At 37.1% G+C, this 15,795-nt stretch overlaps 1 protein-coding gene across 1 annotated transcript in view; it reads right to left on the bottom strand.

Moving 5' to 3' along the window:
* The window catches only part of DMGDH (dimethylglycine dehydrogenase), a 39,884-nt gene that overhangs the window by 20,616 nt on the left and 3,473 nt on the right, over nt 1-15,795 (bottom strand). Inside the window, exons 3-7 of the mRNA XM_088156658.1 lie at nt 11,995-12,093; nt 10,531-10,695; nt 9,888-10,092; nt 3,196-3,444; nt 1,794-1,992 (exon numbers count right to left, since the gene is read on the bottom strand). Coding sequence (XP_088012784.1) covers nt 1,794-1,992; nt 3,196-3,444; nt 9,888-10,092; nt 10,531-10,695; nt 11,995-12,093 — 917 coding nt within the window. The remainder of the gene's footprint in view (nt 1-1,793; nt 1,993-3,195; nt 3,445-9,887; nt 10,093-10,530; nt 10,696-11,994; nt 12,094-15,795) is intronic.

Consider the following 15,795-nt stretch of genomic DNA (forward strand, 5'->3'; position numbering starts at 1 on the left):
TGCCTGTCACATTCTTATGCCTTACTTATGAGTTGTTGGGATTCACCCACTTTCAAGTCATTCCATTCCTATTCCTAGGAAGTCTGAGTCTCTGCACACTGTGGTACCTTTTCCAGTGTCTTTGTCCCAGGTTATGGAGTGGTTTCACTGCTCTGAATTAAACTTTCTGAATAAAATCCTGAACTACTCTTGTTAATATTTTCAAAGCCTTAAGTAACTAAAAACGGGAAGCATTGAGCAACCTTAATAATAAATAGTGCTACAAGCTCTGCTAACTATACTTACCTTCTTTCCATGTTAAAATGCCTAGCAAGCTGCTAATTTTAGATAATAAAAATCCTCTAATCTAAAAGCACTAAGTCCTCTGTCACAATGTCCCTGCTAGTTGACTGCAAGATAAGGATTTGCTAATGCACACAGAATATTACAACACTAGTAGAAACACTGCAGTTACTCAGAAGCATAGAACAGAGTCAAAAGTCCCTAAAAAGCAGACGATGTAATCCAATGACAGCCACATAATTGCAACCTGTGTCCAAACATTTTGATATTAATCAAACTCCTGAAATAAGTTGTTTAAAGAAAATTACACATGTAACACTAGTCTTCAATTTTTTACATATGGAATTTGATTCTGCTCCCATTGACACCAGCAAAGAAAAACATGCTCCAAAGTCTGGCCACAGAGTAATGAACTTAGACAGTCTTTTTGGTGAACAAGGTCTAGGCAAACTGCTTTTGTAACTATAAGTTCTGCAAATGTTACTGAAAGATAACATTATTTTTTTAAAAATCCAAGCAGCAAAGGTGAATACCTTTCACAATGAATCATTGCAAAATTACCAAGCTCTTTTATTTTGAGGGCCTCAGAAAGCACGTTAGTGATACTGCCTTATCTTATGATCTGCGGGTTTGTTTGGTTTGGAATGAAAGAAAACTGGAAAAAGCTGAGCTGGATTTTAAACAGCAAATTAGGCAATTGGAAAAACTATGTAAACAGAATGTGTTCAATAACATCTGCTTGGAATTGTATTTAGTTCATTCTATCCATCTTGAATCAATGGTCAAACTAAGACAATTAAAGAGACGTAGGTGTTTTAACACTGACACCAGTGCAGCCATAATAAATAAGATGTAAATCACATTCAAGAAAAACACCATAACAAATGGGAGAATGACACCAGTAAACCACTTGTTTCTATTGTTGCACTGCCCTCTTTATTTGATTTCCTTCAATACCCAGCAGTGTAATTTTTCAGCTTCTCTTTCAACAGTCAGAAATGCTGGATTTGTATCCTTAGAGCAGTCAGTCACATGCTATACTGGAATGTCTTCTGTTTAACAGCTCCAGTTCTTCACACAAAACTGTATAGTACACATTGATTTTTGTCCAACTTCAGTGAAACAAAGTTTACATACAACAAACGACTGTAAAATACAGTGTAATTCAAAACAAGAAATAAAATAAACTGAAAAATATACTTTCAAACCTAGTACTTCTGTGACTAGCTGCTGCACAGACAGTGCAAAGTACTACCATTTCTTGTTGCTTCATAAAGTATCATAGGTATTGGCCTCCATATTAAAAGGAGGAAACAGAAAATTACTGAGAGTAATGAAATAAGAGAGAAGGATCATCTTATATTATACAGGTTGTGGTTATTAAGATTATTTCCAATTACATTTAACACAAAAATGTGCAAAACAACTCGCAAGCCCATAAAAATGCACAAAGCTTGAGCTAGCTACCATTTTAATAATATGACAGACAAAAACTGTCACAGAGGACTTACCCAAAACCAATAGCTACCCAGTAATTTCTGACACCCTGATGTGGTCCCACCATAGGAAGAATGTCTGGAGAATAGGTGATAGGACCTGCAATTGTGTTTACGATGTCTGCTTTTCTCAAAACGGGGACCATTTCCATGGCAGCCTCAATATGCTCCATTATTCTGTCTAAATCAGACTCAAAAAGCTCTTTTCCAAAACCTGCACAAATAATTGACTCTTATTATATATACTTATTTACACAGAGAACATGCACATTTTCAATACAGCTATGGTATCTATATATAAATCTAGCTATCTGTACAATAGAGCTATCTATATCAATACACTATCTATCTACATATAAAAGTTTTATGGGAATAATCAATGCATGTGTTCAAGCCTTTGCCATCCTACATAGGAAAAATGGCATGCATAAAAATTTACTTACCTGCAGGACCAACTTTATTTGTCACTGCAATTATACTATCCTTTATACATATTTGTTTAACCCTAAGGTCATGCAAATTCAACAATGAAGTAGAAAGGCAGTGAAGACACATGGAAACTTTCTTCTACATTAATAAGACCCACTTATTTTTTCAATACACTAATATTTGAGGAGGAAAAATAAGATACTTCCTGTGTTTGCTTATGATTTGCATGAAATCATACGAATTTCTGGGTATATTTCACCCCTCAGTCTGGACTCTAAGCATGGCTGAACAAAGGCACTTGATGCTACTGGAGACTGTAAGTTCAGGAAGCCGTGACAGGGTTATCCGAAACTGAAACATGTTAACTGCCATTCCCTAGGAAATGTTGAGTTTTTTAAAACAGCAAGAATAATAACTTCGTGTAACTTTATGTCTGGAAGTGAATGGAAAGCTGGAGCCCAGATATAACACAACAGCTGTTTTTTAGTAAGCAGCTGTACAACATAGAACGTGTTTGTATTCTATACATATCTACACCTCTCTTGCACTTATACCCAAGCACAGCATTTTGTCTATGACATTCCTTTGCTGCTCCTATTTGATAATCACATTATCTCAAGGGTGTCAATAAATATCCAGAGCCCCTGTCAGCACGCTGAAGAGAACTGTTACTTTGAAAAATTTTTATTCAGGCAAAAAAGCTACATATTGCAGATCTGGTGACTGCTTCTAATCACAACATGTGAAGCACCTCTTCAGGAAGGCCTTCTACATTGTAGTAGGCTTTACTTACATTACATTTGTATTTCTGTTACCCTTTATTCTTAGAATTAGAACTATTCTTGGAAAAGAGTTTTTGCATTATAATAATGCATTGCAAATATTTTGTATTTTCCATCACATAAGGCAACATGACAGCCTGGGATTTCTGCACATTAAAATGTCTGCTAGTGCTTATTATGTTTAAAGATTTAATGTTCTTAATCACCTGGTGGGACTCCATTTGTTACCCAAGACTCCTGCAACTTCATTTTCTCCTCACTTTCGTATGGACCAAATAAAAGGCCATCCCTTTCTTGCCTTAGATAATACGATCCTTCTAAGTCACGAATCACAGGCAATTCTGTTTTTAAGGCTTTCACTTCAGGGATAGTTGATGTTACAACATATTGATGATGAACAGGTATGAGAGGGTGCTGCAGGCCAATCATCTTGCCTACCTCACGGGCCCAGAAGCCTAGAGGAAAAAAAAAAAGAACCAAAACAGAAATATTCAAGCATTAATTTCAGTGAATGGAAAACGACAGTAAAATATCTGCAGTAAACACTGTGGTTTTATGTGTGACAGGTTTTTTTCCCTATACTTCTAACTTTCACTTTATTTTTTGGATTATCTAGCATATTTTTCCCTCCATAATTCCATGTCCTTTTTTCCTAATTATACTGCTATATATTATTATAGCATGCACATACTAAAAATATAATTAGTAAATTATAGATTAGATTTCTAAAAGTTCAGAAGATAATTTAATTACCAGTTCCAGAAACCCCATGGCTTATTTCAGTAAAATAGGTCTGCAATGTACTCCTAGCAAAGTTAGAGACACTTAAAAACCAGAATAAATTAGCTCACATTGTGTCAACCAAGCGTCTTCCTATCAAGTAAATGAGCTAGTATGCTTTTCCAAGACAGTAGTCAAGTCGTAACATCCCAACATACTAAGGCAGTACTTTTCAGGTAACTGACCTCAGGAATTGGAGTTTCTCTCCTCTTTCACGTGCATCATGTGACTCACATTAATTATGTCTCTCACACAAGCAATCAATTCATAATGATGCTGGTATTGGTGAATAGTCAAGCGTACTCTCCCACAGCTGTCAAACTAAAAGTTCTGATACAGACTCTGACCAAAAAATGCAGGCAACTATTTCCCTGCCTCTGAAGTTGGCTCAAGATCCTGCATACAGCCAGATAGAAGTTAGAGAAGACCTAATTCTCCTGTGTTAAGTTGGTAAAGCACATTCACTTAGTGAATTCACTGTGTCAGAATGAAGGAGTGGAAGCCACTTAACTTCCAGACACTAGTTTGGGCTCTGCATCATGGCTTAAATCTGCTGTGAGGCTAGAACATAACAGAATTGGGAATCAGATAGGTGCTACTGCAGACACGAATGGCAGTTGCTTTAAGGTGCTTTGAATACCCTTCAGTCCCTGAATTTTATATCAAGGAGAAGAGGTCTCAAGAGTGGGAATGGAAGGCGAAAATCCAATGAAATAAGAGTTTCAGGGGAGTCTGAGAGTGATGGTTGGAGGAAGACAAAATGAAAGATGAAGAAGAGGTAGCAGGGCCTTCCAAATAAAAGGTATGTGCCACATGGCACTGACTAAAAGAAGGCAAGTCAGCCTGGTTCCTGTGTAACCAGCTGACTCCAAACTGCTTAAGACAAAATATCTCCAACAAGACTTTCTACCTAACTTCATGCTGCCGAGCTCGATGTGCAACTTTTCTTTCTTTTTGCTATTAACTTGTCTTAACCAAATTCTCCTACCCCTCTCTTTAATTCTGTACTCTCCAAGACCTGGTCAAAATTTCTCAGTGCCCCAGGGACACCAAAAGGCATAAATGAGCTTCACCTGGGATTTCCATCCATACCCATGGCACAGGAGTCCAATTCAGGTCAGCTCAGGTCCGTTAGAACCTGTCTGAGCTGGTTTGATTTTGTGCCTGTTTACAGCTCTGTCACAACCATACCTGTGCCTGGCCATGGAACGCATTGATCCAGACCCTGATCCGTGGACTACTTCTCAGCTTGACCTCAGCTCAGTCTCAACTCTACAGTCCTGCTTATTGATTAGTGGGCACCATTTGACCTCGATTACCGTCACCAGGCCTGTTCCTGACCTGTGGTCACATTCCTGGCTGGGCCTCAGCTTGGCTTCATCACTATGGATCTGACTGTGCCTCATCTTCGCAAGTCCATCTGGAGCCCTGGGCCACAGGCTGACCCCAGCTGCACGTCCTGGGCCTTCCCTGCGCCCTGCCGGACAGAGCCCTGCTGGCCCGGCCAGCATTGTTCCCTGCTTGGCTCCCTGTCCTGCGGGGAGCTGCCGGCTCACGCCGCTTGCTGACAAGAGCTGGGAATACATCCTCTCACCTCCGGCATGGCTTAAAGCCAGGGCAATTAGGAAAGTCGAATTGGGCCGTGCTGGCCTCGCGCCATTCCCCCACGCCAGGATGGCAGTTCATCTCTTATTTAATGTTACAAACTGACCTCAGGGTCCAACACCCACTGCTTTAAAAAAATGTGAAGTTTCCAAGGAAAACGTTTTCAGTGATGATTCACTTAATGGTTACTGATGGCCAGCTAAGGCAAAGCAGCAGAGGAAATCCATCATCATCTTCAAGAGATCTATTCAGCTGAAAGCCCCTGCCCAGTCAATGCCAGAAACCAGCACCTGTTGCAGTTAACATATGTAAAGCTTTTGCTTCTAAATGGCACCTCACCATTTGGAGGAGGCTCCCTGCCAGACACTTGTTAAGTCTCTTAAATTGGTCGAGGGATGATCATGCCATAATCATACAGAGTGCCAAAACATCATTCAAGGCTAATGAAACAGGACTTATGTTCTCTTGTACAGAAGACAATTAAAAAAACAAATGAATCTGCATTTCTAGCACATATGCAAGGGTTTCCATCACTAGACATGGCACATGCAAATGTGGATTTACGTGGCAGCTAACAATCTTTAGGGAACTTCTTTTAATTTGGGCATTTCCATGCCACCTACAAATAAAACTATTTTAAGGTAAGGTCAGCTAATGATCTACAGTGAACAAGAAAAGTGAAAGCAGCAGAAAGTTAGGTCTTTGAAACAGATTTGTTTCTTTCTTAATAAGAAGAAATTTCTTAGCAATTAGATTTTCAGAACATCATTACAAACACAGCTAATTTTAAAATGTTTTTAAGTAAGAGACAAATAGTTTAGGTCCGTTTAAAATAAAATTTATAGTACTGTACTTCTAAAAAAAGTCACACTTATGATAACTGCTTTTTTAATCGTTTAAATTAACAAAAGGTGACATTTAGAAAAATAAAAATATTAGTTTCTTTATTTAAGGTTTTTGAACAAAAACAAAAATGGCAAAAAGAAGAATATATTCTCTAAAACGAAATTCTAATTGGAAGTGGATATCAAGTCCTATCACACATAGTAGAGATAAATGAAGGCATACATTATATCTCTGGGACATTTGTGAAGATTAAATTGTAGACACTGCAAACATCTGATGCTGAAATATTTAGTGGTAGTATTACCTAGCATATCTGCTGAAGTATGTAATCTGACTATTTCTTGGTTTTGAAAAAGACAATAATCTACCACTATATATAAATGGTTGTATATAAGTACGTACATGTCTGAAAACATATGCTTATATACACACACCCACCCTGTATACAAAACCAAAATTCACTATTTTTGGAGACTTTAATCAAACATTCCATTATAAACAGGCAGCAAATAACTTCAGCAGGCTCAGTATAGTTACTTCATGCCAGAGATTATTTATTAGGCATCTGCTTTCCTCTAAAATGGAAATCTCACATAAGGAACAGCTAAAGATTGGTTGGAACTAGTTTGCTCCAGTTCTACAGCAGATGTCAGTTGTGGGGTGAGGCGGGGAGGGGAAGAAGGAATGTAAAGAGACTTCTGATGTATTTTTCTCCGCCACATGAGCCTAAAATTATGCAAGTCATGATTGGCAGTGGAATGAGGAAAGGCTGAGAAAAAGAATGAATTTTTTCTGAGAAAACATTTATATGAGATATGTGTTATACAGTATTGATTTTACATCATCAGCCAGAATGTTAAGCAATATGTGCTTGAAGTATTCATTTTGGCTGAACAGTTAACTACACAGAGGAATTAAGTAAATATATTGTTGACTTAATAACTTATTAAATAATAAAAAAAGACTTATGAAAAGCTCAGAAGGGTGCATTATAATATTTCCAAATAAGCTCTGAAAAACATTTACCAGAAAACCCTGCCTAATATCAACTTGATATATTAATCAAAGAAAGATAACTACACTATAAAAATACAAGAAAATTACTACGTCTGTGATACTTCATCCATACGATGCAGCGCTAATAGGTAGGAATAACGAATGTCTAAAAGTTTGCGGCCTAAGAAGTTTGTGCCAAGAAAGCTGCCTTTCCCTTTCACAATCTTATATCTCTTCCAGACCAATATATCCACACGTTGTAACAAATGGTAAAAGAATCTTATTTGTAAGAGAGCTTGTGATTTTGCAACTAAACCTGTTCCATAGTTCATGCCTGAAAGATACGAACTGTCAGTCCAAAGGCAATCAAATATTGACACCTCTCATTTTCCAAGTGCTTGACTTTGTGATCTATATAAAATTCTTCAAATTTAGTTTCCCTGTTTGTGTGGTCGATTGCCTTCTAAAAAGCATTCTAAACTCCTCTAGTCCTCTTTCTCACCAAAATTCATTATGTGGCACTCATGAGCAAGCTTAGAGCCTCAGAGCCTTGTTATTTCAGCAAGGCATATAGCAATAGCAGGTATGAAAGGCATATAGAAGAAAGTGCACTTTTCAATGGGTTTTCCAGTAGGTCTTGACCAAAAGCCTGGATTTAAGAGCTTGAAGTCTGATTTAACACAGACAGGACTGTCTATATCCCAGACTCTGAAAGAAAGACCTGTAAAGCACATCCCCTGAGAGTCCAGCTGTTTGATCACACTCTCTCCAAGTTTTTCTCTCTAATTTTCTCTCATTTGTTTTTCTTTTCTGCTGTCTCAAACTATACTCTTACTCCAGAGCTTACATCCTTCTTCAGTTATTTTGTCACCATGTGCTAGTCAGTCTCCTTTGTTTATCAAGTTCTGTCCCAGCAGCCTTCTCTTCCTTCCAAATCACTCCCATCTACCCGTCCCTTTCTATTACATATTACACCAGTCTCTCATGCTTAAACAGCTCAGTTTTCCACTCAGTTTCACATACAACCATTCCTTGAGTATCTTTACTAATCATTTTGCCTGAAAAGCTAGCTTCAGCTTCCTTAATGAAACGTATCAGATACCTTCCCACTGTCTCTCTGGTGTCATCCCCACTGCTGCCATCCCCTCCTGGTTTGAGCTTCCTTATTCAGCAAGTCTTGTATAATGTAATTCTTCCACTTGTTGCCAGTGCTTCTAAACAATTTTAAGGCATTTTGCTCTCCCAACCTATTCCCTTTCCAGTCAAATTCCTTCATAATTTAAACTGTCACCTGTGGTATTCTACCCACCAACACAAAGAGTCCTGTCTCACTTAACTTCTTAATTTTCTAGTGCCTTACACTAGAAATAGGTGCTTTTATTTTTTTTTCTGTTCTCCTGCAAATATACAGAAAGGCATTATAAAGACATATTCTTGCTCTGGGTTCACTTCTCCCATCTGAGTAAAAATGTCAACTTGAGATATCACAGCCTCTGACTGAAGCCTGATTATTCACTGTGATGGGAGGTATGCAGTACTAATGCCCTAAAAATGCAGATACGATCCAGTTTGGGGCAGAGCCAGCAAAACTTTAATCTATACGGTAAATATTCAACACATTTTTAAACAACTGAAAACAGAAAATCTACTAGGAAGCAGAAAGTATGCTTCATATAAGACCTGCCAACCAAATAATACATTTTGCTATACTTGTATAAAGCAGAATAATAATAAGTGAGTAAGTTTAGATTGAATACAGGTTTTTAGACTTACTAAGTTGCTCAGGAAAATAAATACAAATCCAAAGGACACATGCCCCAAAGTTTTTTGAAGCAGAAACATCAGTTCAGCTTCTTTAACACAATGAAGAATAACATTTGCAGATGTAAATACAAGCTCCTCTGGGTTAGGCAATTTTTATGACATACAAAAAATGCCCTGTTAAGCCAAGCACATGTTTAAAATATGACTCAAACAAAAAATCTTCCATTTCAAAGATATGTGGATTGAGTTAAACCTGAGAGAAAGATAATAGTGAAATAGGAAAGGTCAAATCCTCAGTCTCTTTCTCTAAGAAACAGTGAAGATACTTCTATTTTATATGTACATTCCATCTCCCTTCCTAGGTATGTTTCATTCGCTTTTAGAAGACCGCAGGGACAGTTCACCTACTGTGCACTGGAACAGGCTCCCCAGGTCACAGCACGGGCCCAGCAGAGCTCAAGAGGGGTTTGAACAATGCTCTCAGGAGCACGGTGTGACTCTTAGGGATGCTGCTGTGCAGGGCCAGGAGCCGGACTCCATAATCTTTTTGGGTCTTTTCCAGCTCAGGATATTCTATGATTCTGTGACTCTAGACATGGACTCTATCCTACACAACTCATTGTAGACCAGTAAAGGTCTCTTTTGCCACTAAAATCTAACAAGGCAGCCTGATTACTAAGTGCTGGAGACAAATCAGTTTAAATATTTTTAATGCTTACTCAAGCAATTAATATAAGAGTTAAATTTTTACCACACTGTGAAGAAATATGTGCAAACCACAAACTAAGTAAATGTTCGAAAACATGTATATTCCTTATACATGTAACCCACACAATTCAGTGCTGGTGCTTTTTGTCAGCTAGTATGCACATCTGAAAAGCACTCAAATGCTTATCTTAAATCCTACCTGCTGTATTCACAATTCTCTTTGCTTGAATTATTCCAAGTGGAGTTTCAACTTCCCATGTCCCATCTGATCGGGAGTTCAGATTAGTCACTTGCACAGGATAATTTAACTGAGCACCATATTTTCTGGCTCCTGCAGCCAAGGCCATAGTTAGAGAATAGGGGTCAATATGACCATCTCCAGGGTTATACAGTCCAGCTAAAACCTAAATGGAGGTAAAATCCCCAAAAAGAAAGAAAATAAAATTTATCAAAATTGATAGTTTAAAAAAGCCAACACTTTCTTTCTTGAATATAGTAAACTTTAAGAAGTAAAAACAAATTTTCAAAATATGTAATAATACCAGCCTTTACCCAGCTTAATAATGGCCTATGAAAGTAAAATTGCACAGATCTCCCATGCAATCGAAGGTTGCAATGCTTTAATTTGATAATATTATAGACACACTAATTAATGGTATGTACTCTAACATACAGTATGCGCTAAAATTCACAAATTCTGATTTTAGGCTATGATACATCTTTTTTTCATTGAAAAACAAGAATCTGTTGTACAATTTGTACAAGGTATATACGAGTACATTTCTGATAGACCAATATTTAATTGCAATGGAAGTTGTATTTCATAAAACTGGCTTCTTTACCTTATCCATGTTCAATAAGGGAAATAGCTCTTGTACTTTCTCAGGCGTAATTAAATACTGCTCTGTTGGGTGCCAACCAGCACGAGTCATCTGGTATTTGAATTCATCCACCCTAGTAGGGGTCGAAGCAATTCTGATACTGCCAGGCTGATGAAACCCCACAGGCTAAATCAAAGAGAAACAGCAAATTACTGAAAGATCCTTTACTGATTGCCATACATGTATTTTCCTGTGCTAAGGGAAGTATACAGAAATTTTTCCACTAACATCACTAAGAAAAACGTAAGTAAGGTATAGGCCTTTGAAGGAATAGGCCTTAGATATAGACTCCTAGAGAAAATAATTTTTCAAAAGTTATCAAATTAACTTTCTAAGTTAATGCATACTAGTTTCAAAACAGTTGAAAGAAGAGTTCATTGAGTGCCATGACATTCATTTTTACTAACAGCTAATTAATATTTGATATAAGCACTCACACACTTTCAAAAATAGAATCAAATATGTCTCAAAAATAAGTATGTACACTTTATTTTCAAATCTATTATCTGCACGATTTCCTACTGAATGTATTTAATTAAGCATTTTAAAATATATCATCTGCATGACTTCCTACTGAATGTATTTAACTAAGTACCTTTATAAACACAATGAAAAAACACTTGCCAGTTTTGTCTTTTGAATAAATTAAACATCCTTACAGAACTGGACACCGAATGCTCACTTTTCTTCACCTTTTCTATGTTATCTCACAGGACAATGATAAGGCTGAATAAGTCTTTTACTGGAACTCACAATGATAATCTGATATGGCAACTTATCTAGTTGAGTAGCAGAAGGAAAAAGCATTTTATGACAAATATTTAAAAATATCTGTCATATATATATATATGACAAATATTAAAAAACGCATAAAATTTGTAGACTAGTACAGTGAGGTTCATTCAATTTCTGCTGCCATCCAAACCAAGCACAAGTTTAGTAAATGAAATCTATAAGGCTCAGGGATGCCAAATGAAAAAGATGACTCCTGTGTTTATCCACATATCCATTCCTTAAGTCCCTAAATAAAAACACATCTCTGAAAGGGATTGGAAGAATTACAGCAATCTTCTCAAGTATATACAGCATCATATCACATGAATTTTTAAGTGGATATATTTAAGACAGGAATGTATCATAATCAATCTGTTCATTCCAGATTCCTGATACTATTTTAGCTTTATCAGGTTAAAACTGCAGACTCTCTGCTGCGTCTTGAGATGTTTTATGAGCACTATTTTCCTAAACTGTAGAGGGATCTGGGAAATCACCTACAACATGTAGCGACTAGGCATGAAGAATAAAGTATTTCAATAAAAAGGTGTATACTCCTACTTCACACTGTTATCAACTACACCTTTTTGTAAGACTATTGCTACAATTGGTATTGCTCTGAATTAACACTTCAAAGATCAAGGGAATTACCTGTCCAGTCTCTTCTTCCAGCTTCTCATAGAGTTTGATGCTGTAAGCATGGATTTTCTTCAGGTTTATTCCAGGATGAAAATAAGTAGTTAAACCAGCCTCAAATAAGAAATAGGAACAACACAGATTAGAAATGCAGTGTTCTTTCCTTCATTCCAACTGTCATTTAAAAAGGAACTGCCAAGATACTGTAAAGAAAAACAACACATGCATAGAGCTAATTGCTACAAAAATAAAAATTAAGTCCTTTCTCTACTTATGCCATTTCTGTTTTCTGCCACAGGTGTTTTGCCACCTGTCTTTTCTCACCTAATCTGCCAACCCATGATACTGTTGCAGTTGTTCTCTCCTATCTGATATCTCAATTTATATACAATATCATAGTGCACCAGATTACTGAAATGCCCAGATAATCCAACGGAAGAGAGTGTAAAATTAATCATTTGTCAGTATCATATTTTCAGTTATATCTATATTCTATTCATATATTTGACTCTAAGTATGTCTGGCAATGTCCATTACCTCAACAATCTGAGTTTAAGAAGTTGTCACACAGACCTGTAGGAGGGAGCTTCATCTAGTTAGGGCCCCAACAAGCACAAAGCAGGCATATTGGTTTCAGGAAGTTCCTGAGCAAAATTAATAGTCTGGAAAAAATATTCCTTGCTCATTTTTTATTATCATATTGAACCATTAGCATCACACAGGACACAGCTGAAGACTAGATATTTGACTAAATGTGATTTTTATCTCATTTGACACATGTGCGTTCACCTTGTGAACACATTTATTTTAATTACCTTAGACTAAACTGCAGGGCTGTTTCACTGTAGACTTTTTAGCTAAAACTTGTTTGTTTCTCAAGAAATATATTCTAAGGGCCTTTTTTCAGTGTGTACACAATGAAGAAATAAATTAGGCATTGAAATATTTAAATTTCTTTAGCCACGTACAATGCCTAAGAGTAATTTATTTACTTCTACCTGCAAACTTGGTCGTCTCATTTTGTTTTTACTGTATTCTTTTATTTATGCAAACCTTTCTGGCCTTCTGTTATTCTTCCAAATGTAGTAATACATCTTTCAGATGTAAGAAAATTCCATTTTAGTGGTCACAATTAGCGTAGTCATTTTGAACTAAATGAGTCACAAATCATTTGCAAGTTAGCTACAAACCCATATATATTCAAGAGCATTTAACTGCAGGAATTAAATAAATACTTCAATCTCTTACACTTTCAAGTGAAGAAAAGTTTAAATGCACTTCATGCCTTTTGGGTTGAGGTAATAAACATTTCTGATTTCAAGAGTGCAACTGGTCAACAACTATAACCTGATTTCATTATATAAAAATTAAGATAGTAAAATCATAAAATAATAATAATGAAGCAAAAAGATTGAATGGGTCCTCAGGAGATTTCTCTTAAATTTCATATTCAAAGCAGGGTCAGCTACAAGATCAGACCACATTTCTCAAGATTTTTTTTCACCCTGGCCTTTGAAAATCTTCAAAGACAGAGAGGTTGCTCTACTTTCCTAGCTACATAGGGAACTTTGCATTCTGCCTTGTAAAATTCCATAAGACTGTCCTTTCATCCTTGCAGCCTGCCTAGGTCCCTCAGCATGGCTGCCCTGCATAGACTACTTCTCCCAGTTTGGTACAAACTTCAAAAGTGGATGAGCATGTACTTCATCAACTACTCCAAATTACTAATAAAGATATTAAACAGGATGGGTCCCAGGACAGATTCCTGTGACACTCCATTATTTCCAGTGTTTGGGTAGAGTATGACCCATTCACCAGCACCCTCTAAGCCAAGCCATCCAAAGAGTCTTTTAACTCTCTAGTTGTCCAGCCATACAGACTGTAACATCTTCAGTTAAGTGCATTGGTAGTGCTCGGAGAGTGTCTAAAGTCTTGCTAAAATCTAGGCAATTGACTTACACTGATTTCCCCTTGTCTAATAATTTCATAATAGACAGCAATAAGGTTTGATCTGACATGATTTATTCTTGGCAAATTTATCTTGACTGTTCCAAATCACATTTTTTTCTCCTTTATGGACCTGGGACTCATTTGATGATTTTCTGAAGAACCGAACCAAGGCTAGCTGACCTTTAGCTGCTCTGCTCAGCCCTTTGGCTTTTTAGAAAAAGTATTACATATGCCCTTTGCCAAATCTCTGGCACCTCCAGCAATTTCAATAGTCTTTCAAATGTGATACATGTGCAGCGTTGTGATAAATCAGCAGCATTATTGGATGCAGCCTGTCTGCTCCAACACACGAGCATGTGCCAGATTACTCCAGTAATCCCTGGTTTGGTCCTCATCCACTGCCAGTAGTTACTCTTCTCCTTTAATGCAGAGGCCTGAGAAACCCTGTCAGAGATAACTGAGGCAAGAAGGCACTGAGACCTTACTCGTGTACACTGTGACTGAATAACTCACTTCATTCAGCAACAGTTACTCAGTTACCTATTTTCATTTTTCAGCCTCTTACTATTAATGCCACAGTAGAAGCAGTTCTTGCTGCCTTTTGTTTTCTTTACAAATCTTAAATACAGTTGGGGTTTGGCTTTCCTAACATCCCCTTCACATGCCCAAGTAACTCTTCTAAATTGCCTGATTTGCAGCTTTTTTCTTGCTCTATCACCAGTATATTGCATTTTTTTCTGGAACTCAGTCGTGAATTTGCTCTGGCCCAGCTGGCTTCCTAACATGTCTACATGCTTTCCTGAAATTCAGAGTGAACCATTCTGGTAGTTGAAGGAGATGATCTCCAGGCTTTACTCCATTTTTCTAAGAGATTTTGTTATTTTACATAAACATGATATGTGAAAATAATTTAAAGAATGGCCACTTTGCTATGAGAATTGACACAAATATTTTAAAGCACTTTTATAGTTGAAATTTTTAAATGTTGAAATGTTCAAGTATCAGTTTTGCTCTATTTCAACCAGTTTCAGATTTTACTCTAATTTTAAATTAGCTTTCTGGAGGAAAATGTTATTAACACTGTTTTATACTAAATTCTCTCTTATTGCAAGTGTGACCAAACTAGTAAGCTATTATTTGACTTGTGCTGTGCTTCACTGTCAGCAGCAAAATCAATGGCATGCTGCAAGAAAAAGTATAATATAACATGTAATAACTCACTCTGTTACACTTTTTCATATTTGGTAATATAAAAATATCCGTATCTGTTGAGCTGTTTTAACAGCACACATGAAAGTCAGCCAAAGTTATCGCAGACCTGAGAAGTGAAAGAAAGTTTTGGGAGCAACACCGGCAGGAATATGAGCTACCTTAAACATGATCCTGAGCTCTGGCAGGACTTACTGGATGGTGAAAAAGGTAAAATGTGATATAGTGCAGCAACATCTGAACCAGACTTTCAACATTTGTGGCTGCAGCTAATGTGCTACCTGCCATTTCACCTCTTAACAGTATGTGTAATCGTCATCTGTATTCAGAACTGTATCACGTAAGGAAAACTGATAAATACACAGTATCTGGTGTAACAAGGAACTCACAGTTTTGATCTTTCTACTCATCTGAAACAGACACCGCCGACTTTGTCATTTCAGACAAAGTCCTCTAATACTGAGTTAAATGAAAAGAGACAATGAAGATACCATGTAGTGAAAAGATACCACGTAGTTATCCATTTTAACATGGCCCATAACCAGGCATCGTGCTGTGTTAATAGCATCAAATTCCTTCTAGCAGGTGTCGTGAGGCAGCTCTCTCAACTGTGGTAGTGCAGGCATTTTCTCTGCTGAGCTCCAGGTCCCTCCTTAC

This window comes from Sturnus vulgaris, chromosome Z (assembly GCF_052056855.1).
Source record: "Sturnus vulgaris isolate bStuVul1 chromosome Z, bStuVul1.hap1, whole genome shotgun sequence".
NCBI classification, from domain to species: Eukaryota; Metazoa; Chordata; class Aves; order Passeriformes; family Sturnidae; genus Sturnus; species Sturnus vulgaris.